The 20,865-nt window shown below is 36.4% G+C and overlaps 1 protein-coding gene and 1 long non-coding RNA gene across 2 annotated transcripts; both read left to right on the plus strand.

Annotated features, from left to right (window-relative positions):
* Window positions 1–3,022: 3,022 nt before the first annotated feature.
* On the plus strand, window positions 3,023–6,448 carry LOC135089614 (uncharacterized). Its single transcript, XR_010261560.1, has 2 exons — window positions 3,023–3,681; window positions 6,276–6,448. It is a non-coding gene; the product is annotated as an uncharacterized LOC135089614 (long non-coding RNA).
* Window positions 6,449–7,200: 752 nt separating this feature from the next.
* LOC135089613 (peptide methionine sulfoxide reductase-like) lies at window positions 7,201–16,008 on the plus strand. Its single transcript, XM_063985437.1, is given in 4 exon segments — window positions 7,201–7,641; window positions 10,689–10,803; window positions 12,140–12,276; window positions 14,810–16,008. Coding segments are annotated over 4 exon segments (744 nt in total). The 5' UTR covers window positions 7,201–7,369; the 3' UTR covers window positions 15,030–16,008.
* Window positions 16,009–20,865: the final 4,857 nt, after the last annotated feature.

Genomic DNA, 20,865 nt, shown 5'->3' on the forward strand with positions numbered 1-20,865 from the left:
CCTGTATTTATCATACCTTCTTATGAATAACCATAGGCTATAGTATAGACTACTGTTTGAGTAGGGCTGCAACAGAGATGCGTGATGTTCCCTTGGTTGTCTTACATGTATATGGATGGTGTTGTAAATATAATGAATGTGAGGATATTGGGTAAAGGACTAGGGCTGATGAATGCTAATGTAAAGAACCAATTGTAAAAGAAAGGAAAAAAATAATATTTTTTTTATTTTCTTTTATTATGTCATGGAAAGGACAGACTGCAATACATTCTTTCAAGAAAACCATTCACTGTGTCGTGTTGGAATGGTGACAGAACAGTACTGCCTTAAATGATTATTTAAACTACAAGACACTTCTATTTTATTTATATATTTATTTTGAGAATGAAGGAAAGATCAACATATGTAGATAGATAAGTAAGTACACGGATAGATCACAAAGCATAACCAGAAATGATAACTAAAGAAAACCATTTGATTGCTGACATTTGATAACGTTAGCATCAAATAAACCAATAGTGTTGTAGAGCAAATCAAAAGAAAACATCTTCGCATAATACATATAAATTCTGTCAAACGAATTTAAACAATGCAGCACTTGTTACTTCTTGCGGGTCCATCACGGGTGCCACACATCTTCCCTTGCCTACATCTTTCTAGATTTTTTTTTTTCTACTAGTCATGAATTATTATGTTACCTGGAGGACTGCGATATGCAATGATTTATAACAAAAAACACAGTACAATTGTTTTTCCTTGTCTTTTTATGTTGCCATGTTTATTGTTGCAAGTCGCACTTCGTGGAGTTACCTGTACCAGTTCGTTTTTTGTTTGCCCGTCGACCGGAAGTCCGTCTCTGGTTGTGGAGTTTCATTAGCGCTGTTTTATCCAGTTTTTACTAACTCTTCATCTTTCCTGGTTTTATTCAAGGGAATCACAGATAATTAAGCTTCGTCGGTTTTACCTCACCGTTGCTTTGCTTTGCTTGTCATGACAACCGTCTTCCTTTCTTATCTCCTGAATTCGGATCGGGGGAATATACGTGTGAGTACGTTTTTAAACATGATAGACAGAAATATATGAATCAATTTAGATTATCTTGTTCTAGGAAATAAAGGAGATGTACTACGTGCCACGCTGCACACACCGGGGAAAACTGTGCGGAAGTATTGCGTCATTCTCTCTCTCTCTCTCTCTCTCTCTCTCTCTCTCTCTCTCTCTCTCTCTCTCTCTCTCTCTCTCTCTCTCTCTCTCTCTCTCTCTCTCTCTCTCTCTCTCTCTCTCTCTCTCTATATATATATATATATATATATATATATATATATATATATATATATATATATATATATATATATATATATATCGACCGGAAGTCCGTCTCTGGTTGTGGAGTTTCATTAGCGCTGTTTTATCCAGTTTTTACTAACTCTTCATCTTTTCTGGTTTTACTCAAGGGAGTCACAGAGACTTAAGCTTCGTCGGTTTTGCCTCACCGTTGCTTTGCTTTGCTTGTCATGACAACCGTCTTCCTTTCTTATCTCCTGAATTCGGATCGGGGGAATATACGTGTGAGTATGTTTTTAAACATGATAGACAGAAATATATGAATCAATTTAGATTATCTTATTCTAGGAAATACGGAGATGTACTACGTGCCACGCTGCACACACCGGGAAAAACTGTGCGGAAGTATTGCGTCATTCTCTCTCTCTCTCTCTCTCTCTCTCTCTCTCTCTCTCTCTCTCTCTCTCTCTCTCTCTCTCTCTCTCTCTCTCTCTCTCTCTCTCTCTCTCTCTCTCTCTCTCTCTCTCTCTCTATATATATATATATATATATATATATATATATATATATATATATATATATATATATATATATACTCGTATATATATATATATATATATATATATATATATATATATATATATATATATATATATATATATATATATATATATATATATATATATATATATATATATATATATATATATATATATATATACTCGTATATATATATATATATATATATATATATATATATATATATATATATATATATATATATATATATTATAATGTATGTAATTTTTCTTTAATACTCTTAAAACTTGTGTTAATTTCTTCCTTAATTGTTCTTATCTAATTGTATTTTTACAGAATCGAGTCAAGCTCGTAAAATCACATTTTTAAAAGTTAACTGGTCATATCTATCTATAAACCTGCCAGGGTAGGGTTCGAACTCGTCACGTCCACTTCCTTATTTATTATAGATTAATTTATCACTGCTTCGTAATGGAGAATGTAGCTCTTTAACCGGACTTTGTCCTCTCCATCTTCAGTCACACACCAATTGTCAAAAGCGACAACAGAGATTTCGGGTCATGCAAAACTTTGAGTGGAGGAAGCTGACGAAGAGAAAGCGGCGAAGAGCAGCGTTTCATCAGACACCTACTACAGCCCCAGGCAGTACCTTTAAAGAAAGTACCGGTAACACAGAACAAAGCGTTACAGTAGCAGTTGATGTGGCCATAGGTACAATACGTGATCATGCATGATTACACTGTACTTTCTGATGATAGCAATACAATCCCTGGACACAGTGAAATAGCGTGTCAGGTTCAGTTAGATACACTAATGGATAAAACACAGAATACTGAATATAATTCTTAGTTGCTTTTTCAGTGACTTATGTCAGTTAAGAATATACACATGCTCTGGACTTTGAATGTCAGGCATTTAGGATTAAATTTAACAAATTAGAAACAGTTAGAAAATGATAGACTGTTACTGTCTAAAAAAAAAAAAAATTGAAAAAAATGATGTGAAAGTCAAGTACTACACTGGGCTGCTAACATATTTTTTTAATACATATTTACAATTTCATAAGTGGTTATTTGAAGGATGCATCTTGACTGACTAAATTTCATCAATTAATTATAATCCTCACTAACGAGTACACACACACACACACACACACAGAGAGAGAGAGAGAGAGAGAGAGATCCTCGTAGATCTTTTAAACAAATTGTGTCATGGAAGTTAATAAGGGCGTAATTTATTAGAGGATAAAGCGTCAGACAGGTGAGACCCAGTGATGGTGCTGACCTACTGGCGGGGGATGGTTTATCATTGACTCACTGTGGTTCGTCAGATTATTGCGTCAGATTCATTTTCATCTAAAAAGAAATAAACCTTAAGATTATTATTTGGATGTTAATCGAATTGGTAAGATGATGACACTATTTATATTTTATATGGTAGATAGTTATATAATGAGTCACGTGCAATTGCATGACATATGTGAATATATTGTACGTTCCGAAGAAACGGGAGAACGTGCAGGTGATGACGGTGGTGCGTCTGCTGCCTGGCCAAGTTAACCAGTCAGCGTGTCGCCTCTGTTTCAACTCCCAGCCTGATAGAATTTTTTTTTTTTTTTTTTTGTAACCACGCCTACACAGTGGCTGCCAAGGCTGCCATGAGTTAAACCTTCTTTAGTTGGTAATGAGGAAGGCGTAGGCTCTAGCAGTGGACACCTGAAGGCAGCAGTGGGTGAAAACAAGCAAAATAAAGAAAAGTTTGGCTGTGAGAAGGTGCTAGACAGCCAGCCACAGTGACGAGGAGGCAAGAAGGTAGATCACAACCACCACCACCATCACCATCACCACCACAGGGAAGGTAAGGTCAGGAAGTGTTAGAATAAATTTAGGTAACTTAACGTAACTTTTTAATGAATAACTGAACAATCCACGGTTTTAACTCATTTTAACGCATCTCATCAAACCTCCAGCATAATATATCCCTGTGTCAGCCTCGTCTCGTTGCTAAAAACCGTAAAATTTAACTTAATGAAAATGTAAACAATCTGGGTCGTCTCTATTTATCAGCCATTATCTAATATGCGAGTGTTTTAAACCAATACTTTCGCAAAGCGGAGCCACATGACCAAGCTTTAGTATCCGCTCGTTAGATATACCTGCCATTACTTAGTTTAAGTTTGGCGAGGGTTTAAATGAGTGAGAAGGGTTGGTCGTCCCCTACACTGGCCCCCGACCGCCATCTTGGATAAGGCTTCCCAGCCCCCTCCGGTTCCAATATTTTTTTTTTCTATTTCCTAAGTATTTTATTTCGGCTTGTAGCAGAGATTTTATGGTTTGTAAAAATATTTCGTTGTTTTTTAAGTTATTTGAGCGCGTGTGTTGCATGAAAAGTGGTGATTTTGGCGTTATTTTTTGTGTAAATAAGAGGGCCGTTTTCGGCGTATTTTTTTACGGTCCCTAAACTAAATTTTTTATTTCAGCCTGTACTAGGTTCTTATTGGTTTTAAAAAATAGTTGGTGTTTTTTTAAGTGTGTTGCCCTCCCGCTCAGTGAAATGCGTGCACCGTACACTTGTTTTTATTCGTGTTCAACTTCCAATAATATTGATTTTTTTTCGGTAGATTTTTTTATTTGTGCTTGTAGCTCACTTTAAATGGTTTTAGAAAATAGTTCAGATTTTTTAAAGTGTTTTCCGTTATGTTTAAGCCAGAATGGGTGGACATTTGAACGATTTTAAATGGGGTGAAGGTTTTAACAGTTTCCAGATACTTCTTTTTAAATATCTTTAATACTACTGCGTTTTGAAATGTGTTCTTATTTGTGGCATTAGTTAAAATGTGTGGCAAGTCTGAATTTATAAAGCATTCCTGTCTAGCTGCGTTTTTTAGAGGGGTCATTTTCAAAATGAAATACGTACGTACGTAAATAACGGCTGCTGTGACGTCATCAACCCCCAGCCGTGACTTCACAAGCGCCCCCCCCCCGCCGTGACGTCATCAGAGTGGTACCTTCCCTAACTCCCTTCCAGTCCCTCCCAGTAAATATTCATTTTTTTTTCAAGGTATTTCAAGGTGTGTGTGTGTGTGTGTGTGTGTGTGTGTGTGTGTGTGTGTGTGTGTGTTGCCTTATTTTTCGTTGTACAGATGGTGATGCAGTGTGTGTTGCTTTGTCTTTCGTTGTACTGGTTGTTATGCAGTGTGTGTGTGTGTGTGTGTGTGTGTGTGTGTGTGTGTGTTGCCTTATCTTTCGTTGTACAGATGGTGATGCAGTGTGTGTGTGTGTGTGTGTGTGTGTGTGTGTGTGTGTCTGTGTGTGTGTGTGTGTGTGTGTGTGTGTGTGTTGCCTTGTCTTTCGTTGTACATATGCAATGTGTTTGTGTGTGTGTGTGTGTGTGTTGCCTTATCTTTCGTTGTACAGATGGTGATGCAGTGTGTGTGTGTGTGTGTGTGTGTGTGTTGCCTTGTCTTTCGTTGTACATATGCTTATGCAGTGTGTGTGTGTGTGTGTGTGTGTGTGTGTGTGTGTGTGTGTGTGTGTGTGTGTGTGTGTTGCCTTGTCTTTCGTTGTACATATGCTTATGCAGTGTGTGTGTGTGTGTGTGTGTGTGTGTGTGTGTGTGTGTGTGTGTGTGTGTGTGTGTGTGTGTGTGTGTGTTGCCTTGTCTTTCGTTGTACATATGCTTATGCAGTGTGTGTGTGTGTGTGTGTGTGTGTGTGTGTGTGTGTGTGTGTGTGTGTGTGTGTGTGTGTTGCCTTGTCTTTCGTTGTACATATGCTTATGCAGTGTGTGTGTGTGTGTGTGTGTGTGTGTGTGTGTGTGTGTGTGTGTGTGTGTGTGTGTGTGTGTGTGTGTGTGTTGCCTTGTCTTTCGTTGTACATATGCTTATGCAGTGTGTGTGTGTGTGTGTGTGTGTGTGTGTGTGTGTGTGTGTGTGTGTGTGTTGCCTTATCTTTCGTTGTACAGATGGTGATGCAGTGTGTGTGTGTGTGTGTGTGTACAGATGGTGATAAAATATAAATTAAACATAAGCACATAACAAACAATAAAAAAAAACGACAAAAAAAAAAAAAACATTAAATCAACTCAGTCTACCAGCCTCACCCCACACCCCAGCCTACTCCAGGGTGAGTAGTAGTAGTAGTAGTAGTAGTAGTAGTAGTAGTAGTAGTAGTAGTAGTTGTTGTTATTGTGTTTATAATTTTTTTTGTTTCCTTAGGGAGAGAGAGATGCAGATTGTTTCTTTAATTTTCAGTTTTCTTGTTTTAAATTCACTCAAATATTCTTAAAACATTATAGTCATTAATTAAAAGTAAATAAAACACCTAATTAATTTATTCTTTCATTTCATTCTCTTTTCCTTCCTTTTCTTCATCTTTCTTTCTTTAATTTGCTCTGTTAAATCACCTCACCTAACCTTTACCTAACTTAACCTAACCCAACCTAATCTTGCAGTGAGAGATGGGGAGGAGGATTGTTTGCAGTGCGCTGTCAGCCCTCACCTGCGCCGCCTCCCCCAGTGAGCGGGTGTAGGCCTGGGAATAGAACATATGCAAATGTCTTGGCAGTGCTGTGTATGTCTGTTTGTCGATGGTCAAGAAGGAACGTAGCAAAAGTTTAAGGTCTGTTTGGGTGTTTTGGGGTCTTTGGGAGGGTGTGGCAGTGTTTGGGAGGTTGTGGTAGTGTTTCAGGGGGTGTAGCAGTGTTTGTGAAGGTGTGGCCTTTTTTCTATCTGCACCGACATCTTGTGAGGGCGAGGGAGAGGGAGAGGGAGGGAGTCACAGAACTTGCCGTCTGTGAACGAGTAACAATGAAGAAATTACTGGCGGAGTCTCTCTCTCTCTCTCTCTCTCTCTCTCTCTCTCTCTCTCTCTCTCTCTCTCTCTCTCTCTCTCTCTCTCTAATATATATATATATATATATATATATATATATATATATATATATATATATATATATATATATATATATATATATATATATATATATATATATATATATATATATATATATATATATATATATATATATATATATATAACCTAAATTCTGCTGTATTTGGAAAGTGGCAGTTTTGCATAATATTTGGAATAATTACATATGTACGATAATTTTACCAGAAGTACAATAATTTCAACCTGTGTAGTACGATAATATGGCCAAAACAATCTGGCAACGCTGGTGGTATCAAGCAGCGAGGCAGCTCGGGCGCGGAGGCGGGAAGTATTGCGTCACTTGGAGTGGGCAGCTAGGATATTGTAATTATTGTGTGATTCACTTAAAAAAAACATCATGAACATTATGCGTCAGATGCATTACTTCTTCCGTCCAAGTGCAAGTAAGTGTCGTGATTTGTATTTCATGTCATAAGTTACGTAACACGATGATCAAATAGTAGTTTGTTGTGTAGATGTCTAAGACTTGTAACCGACGATCCCGCATGACGAAAGCATGTAAACGACAGTAGGAAGGAAACACCGGGAGTAAGAGCTCGGCGTGCGTGTTGTAGTGACAGTTGTGCAGCGGCAAGCATTCCATTGGCATCAGCCATGGCTCTCCCAGGCGCTAACTCTGCTGTATTTTATGTAATCGGTATGGGATTGCTAGTGCAATACTTCTCTGCTTTATACTTTTTCTCTTCAACTGGCCTGGGAGTGAGGACGGGAGAACTTCTGGAGCCCAGCGTCTCCACCAAGAAGGCCACTTTCGGGATGGCATGATTTTGGTTTCCGGAGGCCCAATTTGGTGCTGCTCAAGGAGTTATCCGCACCAGAGTGGGCTACTCCGGGGGATCAATGCTCAACCCAACCTACCGTAACCTGTAAGTTGCTTGCGAGCGACCGCTTCGCTTACTACGGTAGATAGCATGTGTTGTAATCACATCAACTGCACTGCAACACAGATAACTGAGTGGGCATCAGACTGATAAGCATTAGATTTTTACAGCAGACTGTAGTTATAGTCTGCCTGTACTAAAGCCTAGCCTAACTGGGCATTGCTCATGTGCCCGCTAGGTTATCAACCTACCCCTGCATAATCTAATCTGGCCTAACATAGATTGTGAATTTTTTTCCCTTTTATATTGCTCTTTGCAAAGGATTTTCTTTACATACCTACTTTCTGTAATGTATAATTATGTTATGCTAGTTTCTCCTTAATAATGCAAGTCCTATTATATAGCTCTACTGAGAAATTGCCATAAGTTTTATAATTTCTGACAGATCCAGAAGTATCCAAAACCAGTGGTGATATAATTGCAGTTTTGAACAAAATAACCTATGCAGTGGCACATGGGTGGCAAGGATCTTGGATGGAGTTGGCAATGGGAAAAGTAGGAATAGTTAAGTATTCATGGATTTGTGTGTATGAACCTTTGAATGCTAGAAGTGAGGAAGGCAAAGAGATAAGGAATTTTTTTTAGTTATGTAAATGAGTGTATCAGGAGAGGGAGATCAAGAAGGGTAGTGTTAGCTGTAGATATAAATGGAAAGGTAGGAAATGGGGTAAATTTGTATAAGTGCACTGTCTAACATTTTTGGACGAAAGTACATTTTTCTGGTAGATTTTCTGCTAATAATGCTGGGAAATGACTTGATAATTACCTAGAGAATATTTATAGAAATTTAGGAAGCAGTTTTTTAAGAGATATCTATAGTTAATTTTGCTGAATACTAAAGCATCTACTATCTCTTGCCAAAGCCTGACCTTGGATTATATTTTACTTTAGAAATTATTTTTCAGGGATGAGTAGTAGATGTGGTGACGTGGTCACAAATAAGCAAGTAATTCCAAATTTCAATTCTTGATAAAAAAAAAATAAATAAAAAAAACTCATCAGCAAGTAAAGTTTAAAACAAGGAAATAGTTCCAAACACGGCAACAGAGTCAAGTAGTCAATGTGGTGACTGACTACAAAAAACAAAAAGTTCCAAGCATCACAATAGCTCATTGATGACTACAAAAAACAAAAAGTTCCAAGCATCACAATAGCTCATTGATGACTGGCATGACATTTGGTTACTGAGGTGTTTGGAACAGCCATTCAATACAGAACTGGTACACATAAGGAATGTTGTTACTGAGCCAAGGACATCTACTGATGGTCCCATCATGGACACTTATTTAGACTGCTATTCAGCAAACCCTTCTGTTCTTTTCTGCTTCCATTTTTTAGTTTAAGCATTGTTTCATTTTGAGAAAGTGGTATTTTGTATTTTAGAGAATTTCTTAAATTCATGTGGGACACAGATATTATGATGTCTTAATTCCAAATCTGTTTAGGAAACTTCAGACATATAGCAACCTTAAGGGCAGTTCACACTGGCTGCAGTGCTATGCTAGATATCAGATGTGTATGATGCAAAACCATGTGGCTTTCAATCAGTATAGTGCTTTTTTAAATAAGGGTGTTTATACCAGATACAATGCTATGCTTGCAATGCATGTGATTGTTGCCCACATATATTGTCTGTCGCTGTCCCTGGGATTTTTCAAACATCACTCGGCTGATGCATTTGTATCCTGAGTAACTTGTGAGTCACTCTGGGCAAGAAGGGCATGTCATCACTAGTCACTGCACTGTGTCTCTCTTTGGAATAGAAGGTGCATAGCATAGCACATTATCGCTCTCAGTGTGAATACTCACGTTACAAGCATCGTCAGTGTTGGCCCATGGCATTCCATATCTAGCATAGCATTGCACCCGGTGTGAACCTGCCCTTTAAATTTTTAATCACAAGGAAAGCGAATATGTTAAAAAATTCATGGTGACTGCTGTGCATCACTGTCTGGCCATGTGTTTGTGAAGATTTTTCCAAACTAAATCTAAGGAAAGTTACAACCACTTCATCTACTAATAGGAAGCTTTTGCCTTCTCAGAAGCTTATCTAATTTTATACTAGCTGTCATACGTCAGTCTCTTGGCCACACAATAGTGAGGGACCTTTCAACACTAAGTTTAATTAGTTGTTGCAACTTCTGACCTAACTGGGCACCACTGACCAAAGGATACTCAAAAGAAGTGGTGAGTGGAAGTTATGTGTGGTTAGGGGAAAAAAATTTAACTTACTGTGAGGGACAACCACCTACCTCATTGGTGGCTGTTCAGTAACTGCCAGTCATAGTAGAGATGAGTAAAGTAGTGAGTCTTCTTTAGACATATATAATTGGTTGGCTGAAGCAGTGTCATTGCATGGTTGCTCAAACTGTATAGAGGCAGTGAGGTCATGACATACTATCTCTTAACCCATTAATCATTAACAGTAAGCAACTCAAGGTGTAGTTCTTCATGAAATCAAGGACTGCATACTCTGGCTGAAGAACCTACAAAGCTGGATAGTCAATAAAGACAGAGTATGAGAGGAATGGTATACAACTTAGAGATAAAAACTTTCCCCACACTATTTACTCTTTATGTAAATAGTTATCTATAATTTTGTAACCATGTTTCTACTTTATGGTCTGAATTGTTAGGTATTCTTACAGAAGTCATTGGTAGTGTTTTTGACTTGAGTGTTTTACTCCTCACGATAAAGGGTAATTGTTATAGCACAATTATTATAATTGGTTTATAGATTAAATTAAAGAATGGCATGGTCTTGTATGTAAATTGGCAGAGATGGGCAAGATACTAAAGTTTCAAATGAATTTTGGGTATAAATGGTAATTAACATTCCGTACTTTACCTGTTGCTGTTCCCTCTTGAAAATCCAATATGTATATACATGTACTTGAAATAAGATGGGAGCCAGGTTCTTCTGATTTTAATGTTGATTTATATGTTTGCACATATTGATATATTATTGTTGCATTATGGGATTTCCTTGTAATGTGCAACTAACTCATGTTGTATGATTTCTGTCTACACAGGGGAGACCACACAGAGACGGTGGATGTGGACTATGATCCACAGGCAACCAATTACTCTGACCTGTTGAAGATGTTCTGGGACAACCATGATCCCACAGCTAATTGCACCCGCCAGGTACAGATGTGCTTTATGTTAAAAAAAAAAAAAAAAAAAAGGGAGGCTCAGAAAATTGTATAACTTTAAAAACCATTATATTGTGTAATGAAAAACTAAGGATTCAGTTATTTATTATTAGATTTAACATTAGTTTCCTTATATAAAGGAATTCTCCAGTTATAGGAGCATTAGTTTGCTGAGTGTGGTAGGAAAGGTGTATGGTATGTTGCTGATAAAAGAGAATCAGAGAAGGAACAAAAGATGCCATCCAAGAGAAACAGGGAGGTATTAGAAAGGGAAGAGGTTGTGTAAAACAGATTTATGCAGATGGGCAGTTGTGTGAAAATCACCTGTTGTATGGTAGTGGCAGCAAAGAAAGTCATTGAGTTCAATACATAGTATTGAACTCAAGAGGTGTTGATGTGTTTGTGCTACATGGTAATGTGGCAGTACTAAATAGCTGTGTTGGTGTGGTAATATAAAATGCCATTGAGAGTTCATTGATATAGTCAAAAGGACTTCCCTGTGGAGGAAGAGATATTTCATTATTCATCCATTACACAATCTGAGGGATTTATGCAACAGATGCCAAAAATCCACATGTATCTGCGACCACCCTAGGAAATATGTCTAGATACTGCACCCATTTCCCTATTTGAACACAAAAAAATCCTGTGTGTGCATTTATGAACATTTTGTTTTACACTTAAACACTAAAATTAAGAAAAGCTATTATTAAAACTGGCTGGCCTTATCACACAATGTGTCCAAGCTCTATTCTCTGGCCTAGACATCACTATCACTGTCAGCAATGCAACAGATATTCTGTGAGTAACACCACCTCCCCCCCTTGTACTGTTTTCTTAGCTGTCAAAGGACACGGATCCTAATCACATAAATGTATGTGGGAGATGTTGATATAGCAATTGAATCCTGAACATGTAGGCCATGGTTTGAGACATTTTGCTGCTCTTTTGCAGTTTGAGTGAGTAGTTATACAGAGGTGGCAGCAGCAATAGCAGTAGAAGAAGAGAGAATAGTTTGATTTACATTTATGGCAAGTTAAGTAAAATGTGAAGATGTAAGAGTGTGACACAAATAGCACAACAAATAGTCATCACATGGCTGATGACACCAGTAGGTTCTTGAAGGTTGAAATTTGTACCACTGCTGAATTATCCACCACTGCCAAATGTAGTAATTGAATCACCTGAAAGGAAATGGGGTGATATTTGATTGGTGCCAAACAGAGAGATGCCAAATATATGGTCTTATTATTCCATCATAATCAGATGAAAAATTTGCATTCTTAATCTCAAGCAATGCAGTGATTTTTTGCTCTTCTCCTTGACAGTATATGTCAGCCGTCTTCTATCATGATGAGGAACAAAAACATTTAGCTGAGAAGACACTTGAGGAAAAGCAGAAAACAACCTCTGAACACATCAAGACGTCCATCCTTCCATTCAAAGAATTTTATGAAGCTGAAGAGTAAGTATTTTGTATAGTAAGACTTATCGTATTTGGATCTGACATATAAAAGGTATAATGTTTTCCATCAGGAACATGTCATCTTTCTTAGCCTCCTAAATTTTTGAGGATCTCATTGTTGAAGATTGTGTGGGATACGTTATACAGAAGGATGAATTCTTGAAGACAGTGGGATCTGCATTGATGTCATTTACTATATACTATTTACTGTGTTTATGAATGTGTACATCAAGTGATTAGCATTAGTTGTATAATTTTAGATACAGTAATACACTGGACTGGCTTCTCCCTCCTCCCTCACTTTGATGATGCCACATAGCATTTTACAGGAGTACTTTTAATCACCGCAATAATGTTGTGTAATGCTTGTCAGTAAATTACATGCTTTTTTAATACCATTTGTCTTGTTATTAGATACTGTAATATTTCACACTTTGCAAAAAATAAGATTAAACCACTTGTAATTTGACCAAGTGGCACCTCTGAGGCTGTGACAATGCAACCATCTGTCCATCACCTCTTAGCTACACGTGTAGCACACCCACAAGTCCCATACATTTTCAGCTTCTCTGATGGGTAAACAAAGCCTTAAAATGCACCTGTGTATAGAACACTTTCTACGTAAAATTACACGTTCTTTCATGTCTTTTAGTATTTGCAGAAACTTGCATTACACCCTGTATATATATATATATATATATATATATATATATATATATATATATATATATATATATATATATATATATATATATATATATACATATATACATACATACATACAGTAAAATCCCTCTTATCCGGCATCAACGGGACTGCCGACATGCCGGATACTTGAATATTGCTGGATACTTAAATAGAAGTGAAATTATGTCCACAATCACAACCCTACACTCATGCATCTTACCATAACAAAGATCAGCTGATCTTAATTAGCAGCTGATCTGATCAGCTGCTTAAGTGTAAGCACACCACGCTTCCTCTTTTCTACAACTTTAGGCATGATGAAGACGTCAGACAATAAACAGTGCACTTGCGGGACTGAGTCACTGAGTAAACACAGTGCAGTGGGCCGCGGGTGGCACGAAGCAGTGCGCTCTGGTGGCGAGGGGACAAAGTATGCCTCGCGCGGGAATTTTAATCGATTTTATGAGTACACATTGATTTTTTATTGATTTTAAGGCTCGGGGAAAAATGTGCCGGATACTTGAAGCTGCCGGATACTCGAATACCGGAGGAGAGGGATTTTGCTGTATATATATATATATATATATATATATATATATATATATATATATATATATATATATATATATATATACTGTAAAATCCCTCTCATCCGGCATTTTACTGTATATATATATATATATATATATATATATATATATATATATATATATATATATATATATATATATATATATACAGTAAAATCCCTGTCTTCCAGCATTCAAGTATCCGGCAGCTTCAAGTATCCGGCACATTTTTCCCCGAGCCTTAAAATCAATAAAAAATCAATGTGTACTCATAAAATCGATTAAAATTCCTGCGCGAGGCATACTTTGTCCCCTCGCCACCAGAGCCCACTGCTTCGCGCCACCCGCGGCCCACTGCACTGTGTTTATTCAGTGACTCGGTCCGGTGTGTGCACTGTTTATCGCCTGACGCCTTCATCATGCCTAAAGTTGTAGAAAAGAGGAAGCGTGTTGTGCTTACACTTAAGCAGAAGGTAGACATTTGTCGACGATTAGAGAGAGGTGAAAGCAGACAGCAACTAATGGCGGAATATGGTGTGGGTTTATCAGCTATTTATGACATTAAATCCCAAACGAAAAAGTTGCGGGATTATATGAAAGCCACTGACACCCCAAAGGCAACAGAAAATCGTCACACACTGCAGTATCATCATGGTGAAATGATGGACAAAATGTTATATGAGTGGTTCAGCTTGGAAAGATCAGAAGGACATAATTTCACTTTTATTCAAGTATCCGGCAACTGTCAAGTACCCGGCATGTCAGTGGTCCCGTTGATGCCGGATAAGAGGGATTTTACTGTGTATATATATATATATATATATATATATATATATATATATATATATATATATATATATATATATATATATATATATATATATATATATATATATATATATATATATATATACACACACCTTGATGTTTCAACTTGTGTGTAGCTCTTAAATTTATACAAGATTATGCAGTATGTATGCAAATTATCTAATGGAAAACATCATAATAGTTTGTTAAATATTGTGTACCTATCACATTTTTATCAGAGGATTGCCTTAGTGTTGTAATCTACAGTATTGCTACTGCTCAAATGAGGACCACATTAGAGTGCATCTATAACCTTGTCTGTGCAATCCATAAGTTTTTAACTTCCTTGAAGTTTATGTGAATTATGTAAAACATTTAGAACAGGACAAAAAAAAAAAAAAAACATGTTAATTTAGATGTGAGACATTGTGAGGAAATTTTGTGATTAGTAATGTTTCTGCAATCCTCAGCTACCACCAGAAATATCAACTGCAGCGCCACCCTGCTCTTGTCAATGCCCTGGATTTGGAGCCTGGAGAGGAACTAATTAAGAGCCACGTTGCCGCACGCATCAATGGTTATGTGGGTGGCTATGGCACAGTATCCAGTTATGATAAGGAGTGGAAAACATGGGGCATCACAGATAAGATGGCTGAGTACATCAGAGAGCAGGTTGTGGCATCTACCTAGTGGAAACTAATTTTTTTTATAAAACTTTTTATCTCTTACCTACTACCTAATGTTATATCATGGTGTGAATACATATTTAGTTTCATAATGTTTTCTGGCTATCTTATTTCATTTAGTTAGTTGTTCGCTTTTCCCCACAGGTTATTCTCTTTTCTATACTGCCCAGGTAACAATTAACAATACATGTATTCAATTTGAGACCAGGGAAACTTTACATACTGCATCATTACTGTAATCTGTACAGACTTGTACATGGATAATTTTATTTACCAGGCAATTGATATCTTTGACTGCTGGTATTATAATTTGTTTTATTTGGTCACTATTAGCAGTTGTAGGTAATGTGTATTGTATGAAAGTAGAAATATTGATGATGAGAAGGAAAAGAATGGCATTTTCCACATGAAAAAATGTCCCCAACTGCATCTCCAATCCCCCAACATTCACCTTGCAATAGAACTTTGTGTGTGCTCTTGGTGCCATGCTGAGAAGATGGTCAAGGACAGATCAGCCTTAATGATAAAATATTTGCTTTTTGAGTGTGAGAATAGCAGTAGTGCAGAATTGAATGTGTGCAGATATATGATAATTGAAGTGTGATAATGTAATAGTTTTGCACATTATAGTTTTTAGTCTTTATGAGGAGAATAAGAATTATAAAGCTAAAAGCAAAGATGATAGGGCATGCTATGAATGTAGATGCATGCATGTGAATGCTTGATTTCAGCTCTGCCTTATTGGAGAATGTTGGTCTGATGCATGTATAATGATATAAGAATATTTGAAGGATAGATGATTTTCATGGCATGGAAGCCACTAGCACAGCAGCCCACTACCTCTCCCCCAGTGTATTGCAATAGTGCCCTAACCACAAGATCCTATCTGGGAATGCTAAACCAGAGGCACTTAAATATTGGTACTAATTCTATAGTATGAATAGGATATTGTATGCTTGAGTTGCTTTTTTAATGAATTACTTTGTTAATTAATTAAATAATAATAATTATATATATATATATATATATATATATATATATATATATATATATATATATATATATATATATATATATATATATATATATATTTTTTTTTTTTTTTTTTTTTTTTTTTTTTTTTTTTTACTGCAGAGTGATTGGGATTGTACATGCCAGTGCAATTAAATTTGATGCAGGAAGTCATTCTGTTATTTTGTGGTAATAACATTACACTTATTTTTCAAATATTGTAGCCTGATATTTGTTTTAGGGGCAAAGAGAAAGAAGAAAAGTCTACATAGTACAAAACAAACAGTTCTTATGGAATGATTGATCAGGCTTGTGATTTATTGGCTCAGTTAGAGAAAGCTATCATATTGGTGTTTGTTTCAGTTACTTGAGGAACATGATCATGTCTGAATTCATGAACTGTTGAGCTGTCACAGATTAGTCTTACTAACGTTTGTTCCATAAGATTTTCTTGTTAAAAAAAGAATGTTAGTGAACCACTAGCATCAAATTTAGATTTTATTAAATTCTTACATTAAAGTATTTTAGTTGCCAACTTGAAAAACCAATGATCAATAGACCTAGTCATATTCAGCTTCCCTTGTAATTTCTCTCTCTCTCTCTCTCTCTCTCTCTCTCTCTCTCTCTCTCTCTCTCTCTCTCTCTCTCTCTCTCTCTCTCTCTCTCTCTCTCTCTCTCTCTCTCTCTCTCTCTCTCTCTCTCTCTCTCTCTCTCTCTCTCTCTCTCTCTCTGCTAAGAATACTTCTTATTTTCAGTTTTGATATTTTCTTAGTGTTGATTTTATGGGAAAAATATTTGGCAATTTCTCTGATAGTTCTTTTACGGGTCGAGTTTCCTTTATCCATACATTCCTTAGCAGAATATACATTTAAACTCAAAATTGTTATTAGAGCTATTCAGGTCAGAGCTAACTTGTGATTGTCAAGTTATTACCACAATGATTTGGATGTACTTGTACCTTTCTAACAAAATACGAGAAAACTGTACTACATTTGTAATGCCTGTGTGTCTTCCACTCATTAGTACCTCTATATATGCACCATTGTTTGTAAGTAAGAAGTTTATAGAACATGGTGGTCAGAAAGTGCAGGAGAAAGTGCAGAAGCACTTAATTTCTTTAATTTTTGACAAGCATCTTTTTCTGAAGAAGACAGTCAAAATGTCAGTTAAAAAATTGCATATTTAAGTGATTGATTGCAAACTTTTCCTTCAGTAGGTTCTATATTATTCATTCATGTAAATGCTACCATCATGAAAAACATGTTCTGTCACTTTATTTAGGCATAGATTTAACATTCATCAATGCATTTAAAGTATCTTGGTAATTGCTATGCAATCTTGTATAAAGCAAGCATAATTTTTGTGACTTTCTTTATATTTATGGGAATGAAAATATAGCAACTGATGGAAACAAGTGTAAGCTCAGTCTGCTTATTTTGCCTGCTTTAAGGCACTGTTGACTTTGACATAGATAACATGTGATTACTTGATATATGAGAACAGCATTGTTGAAGAACAAAATTTTATATGAATGTTTTTATTTTTTAATCTCAGTTACATTTATTTAATGCAAATCATTCATGTTATGTTTGGATACCTTTAATTTGGGCATTCAGTTGGAAGAATGGAAGCCAAATCAGTACATTTTGACCTCAAAGAAATTACTGTAGTTGCTTCTTAGAATAGTGGCTTCAGTTTTTGTAGTATTATGATCTGAAAATTTAAGTTTAGTGATGCAGTCTTTTGTAATTGAAGGGTTTTGGATAAAGGATGGTGGCCACATGTTTTTTTTTACATACAAGTAGCAGTTTGTTATATATGCCAAAATAAGTAGTTACAGTTTCATGTATTCTCCATTATACATACAAATATCACTTGAAAAGATATCTTTGCTGATATGGTATTTAACTTCACATCATCCATAACAAGATGTTTGTACCAATGGAATGTTTGTTTGTGATGCAAGTATTTAAGGGTGAGATGAATGATATTCATTTTTTATCTTTAATATAAGTATTTATAATTATGATGATTTCAACTGATTTCTTTGAACAGGGAGAAACATGTTGATAAAACAGTAAAGGTTTTCTGGAACAATATATGTTAAGTTAATTCTGAAAGTGATGATGAAAACTACCTAAGATATCCATTATGTATTGTGTTATGTAACTTCAGCAAGGATGTCTGAAGAGTATCACAAACATTTTATCCTCATTTTATATGTATACCTAATTAATTTTGTTATCTATGATTTTCCTTCTTCAATTCTGCACACAAAGTGACTGCTGTCTTGCTAATCATTATGAAACTTGGGAGCTAAAGCTTAATGCAGTTCTCAGGTGGATGATATAGTTAGGTTAGTGTGTCTGCAGTCCTTTGTTGTGTGGTTATGTAATGTGGTTGGGGATGAGTAAAAGAACATGCCAAATTCTAGTTTTATTCTTTATTTTTTGTGATATGAAAACCAATAGTAACCTATATTATAATTAAATAAGGCAAAAAATGTAAATTCATTGTTCTAACCACAAAAGCAAAATTTTAGGATCAAAATGACATTTTCTATTTTGTTTAGATGGAAATAACTGGAAAGTTATGGCTTGGGGCCAAGGACAAGACAAAAGTTATTTTTTTTACTTAGTGTTATTCACTGCAGGAAGAGGCAGTAGACACCTGCCGAAACGATAATTACTCCCAGTGAGGTCTAAAGCACTGTTCAGGGGGTGCTGTGAACTTATCATTAAACCCAGCTGTAACCTCACTGAACGATTCCCTTTGTGCCTACATTCAGCCTGTTCCTAAAAAAGGGTGACCGTTCTAATCCCTCAAACTACCGTCCTATTGCTTTAATTTCCTACCTATCTAAAGTTTTTGAATCTATCCTCAACAGGAAGATTCTTAAACATCTATCACTTCACAGCCTTCTATCTGATAGCCAGTATGGGTTCCTTCAAGGCCGCTCTACTGGTGATCTTCTGGCTTTCCTTACTGAGTCTCTTGTAGAGATCTTGGTGAAACTTTTGCTGTTGCCTTGGACATATCAAAAGCTTTTGATAGTCTGGCACAAAGCTTTGATTTCCAAACTACCCTCCTACGGTTTCTATCCTCTCTGTAACTTCATCTCAAGTTTCCTTTCTGACCGTTCTATTGCTGCTGAGGTAGACGGTCACTGTTCTTCTCCTAAATCTATTAACAGTGTTGATCCTCAGGGTTCTGTCCTGTCACCCACTCCCTTCTTATTATTCATTAATGATCTTCTAAACCAAACTTCTTGTCCTATCCACTCCTACGCTGATGATACCACCCTGCACTTTTCCGGGTCTTTTCATATTCGTCCAACCCTTCAGGAGGTAAACATATCACGTAGGGAAGCCACAGGACGCTTGACTTCTGATCTTTCTAAAATTTCTGATTGGGGCAGAGCAAACTTGGTATTGTTCAATGCCTCAAAAACTCAATTCTTCCATCTATCAACTCGACACAACCTTCCAGACAACTATCCCTTCTTCTTCAATGACACTCAACTGTCCCCCTCTTCTACACTGAACATCCTCGGTCTGTCTTTTACTTGTAATCTGAACTGGAAACTTTACATCTCATCTCTAGCTAAAACAGCTTCTATGAAGTTAGGTGTTCTGAGACGTCTCCGCCAGTTTTTCTCACCCCCCCAGCTGCTAACTCTGTACAAGGGCCTTATCCGTCCATGTATGGAGTATGCTTCACATGTCTGGGGGGTTCCACTCATATTGCTCTTCTAGACAGGGTGGAATCAAAAGCTTTTCGTCTCATCAAATCCTCTCCTCTAACTGACTATCTTCAGCCTCTCTCTCACCGCCGCAATGTTGCATATCTAGCTGCCTCCTACCGCTATTTTTCATGCTAACTGCTCTTCTGATCTTGCTAACTGCATGCCTCCCCTCCTCCCGCGGCCTCGCTGCACAAGACTCTTCTTTCTCTCACCCCTATTCTGTCCACCTCTCTAACGCAAGAGTTAACCAGTATTCTCAATCATTCATCCCTTTCTCTGGTACACTCTGGAACTCCCTGCCTGCTTCTGTATTTCCACCTAACTATGATTTGAATTCCTTCAAGAGGGAGGCTTCAAGACACTTATACATCAATTTTTGACCACTGCTTTGACCTTTTTATGGGACTGGCATTTCAGTGGGCATTTTTTTTATTAGATTTTTGTTGCCCTTGGCCAGTGTCCTTCCTACATAAAAAAAAAAAAAAAAAAAAAAAAAAAAAAAATATATATATATATATATATATATATATATATATATATATATATATATATATATATATATATATATATATATATATATATATATATATATATATATATAGATAGATAGATAGATAGATAGATAGATAGATAGATATAGATATAGATATATATATATATTCCTCACTAAGCGCCACAGAGAGAGAGAGAGAGAGAGAGAGAGAGAGAGAGAGCAAAATGAATTAGTGTAGATGTTCGTTTCTCTCTCTCTTTTTTTTTTTTTTTTTCCATCTACAGGAGTTGCCGATCAAGAGGCCTGGCTTAGAAGTGATCCCGAACTACCTGTACCATGAAGATCAAGATCAAGCGATCGGCCCATGTTTGTAAAAGTGCCATATTTGCATCTCCTTTGTCTATAACATAAGTTATCTTTATATATGATTGGCTCGTGCGTGATTTTGCAAGCTCTTTTTATTGTTGTGATGGTGATATCAGAAAAAAAAAAATCGTCATAATTCGTTAAATACTTTTTTTTTTTTTTTCATATGGGACTTGCCGCATCTTACATGTATTAAATGAAATGTGATTTTCATATAGGATAAAA

Source organism: Scylla paramamosain, chromosome 33 (genome assembly GCF_035594125.1).
Source record: "Scylla paramamosain isolate STU-SP2022 chromosome 33, ASM3559412v1, whole genome shotgun sequence".
Taxonomy (NCBI): Eukaryota; Metazoa; Arthropoda; class Malacostraca; order Decapoda; family Portunidae; genus Scylla; species Scylla paramamosain.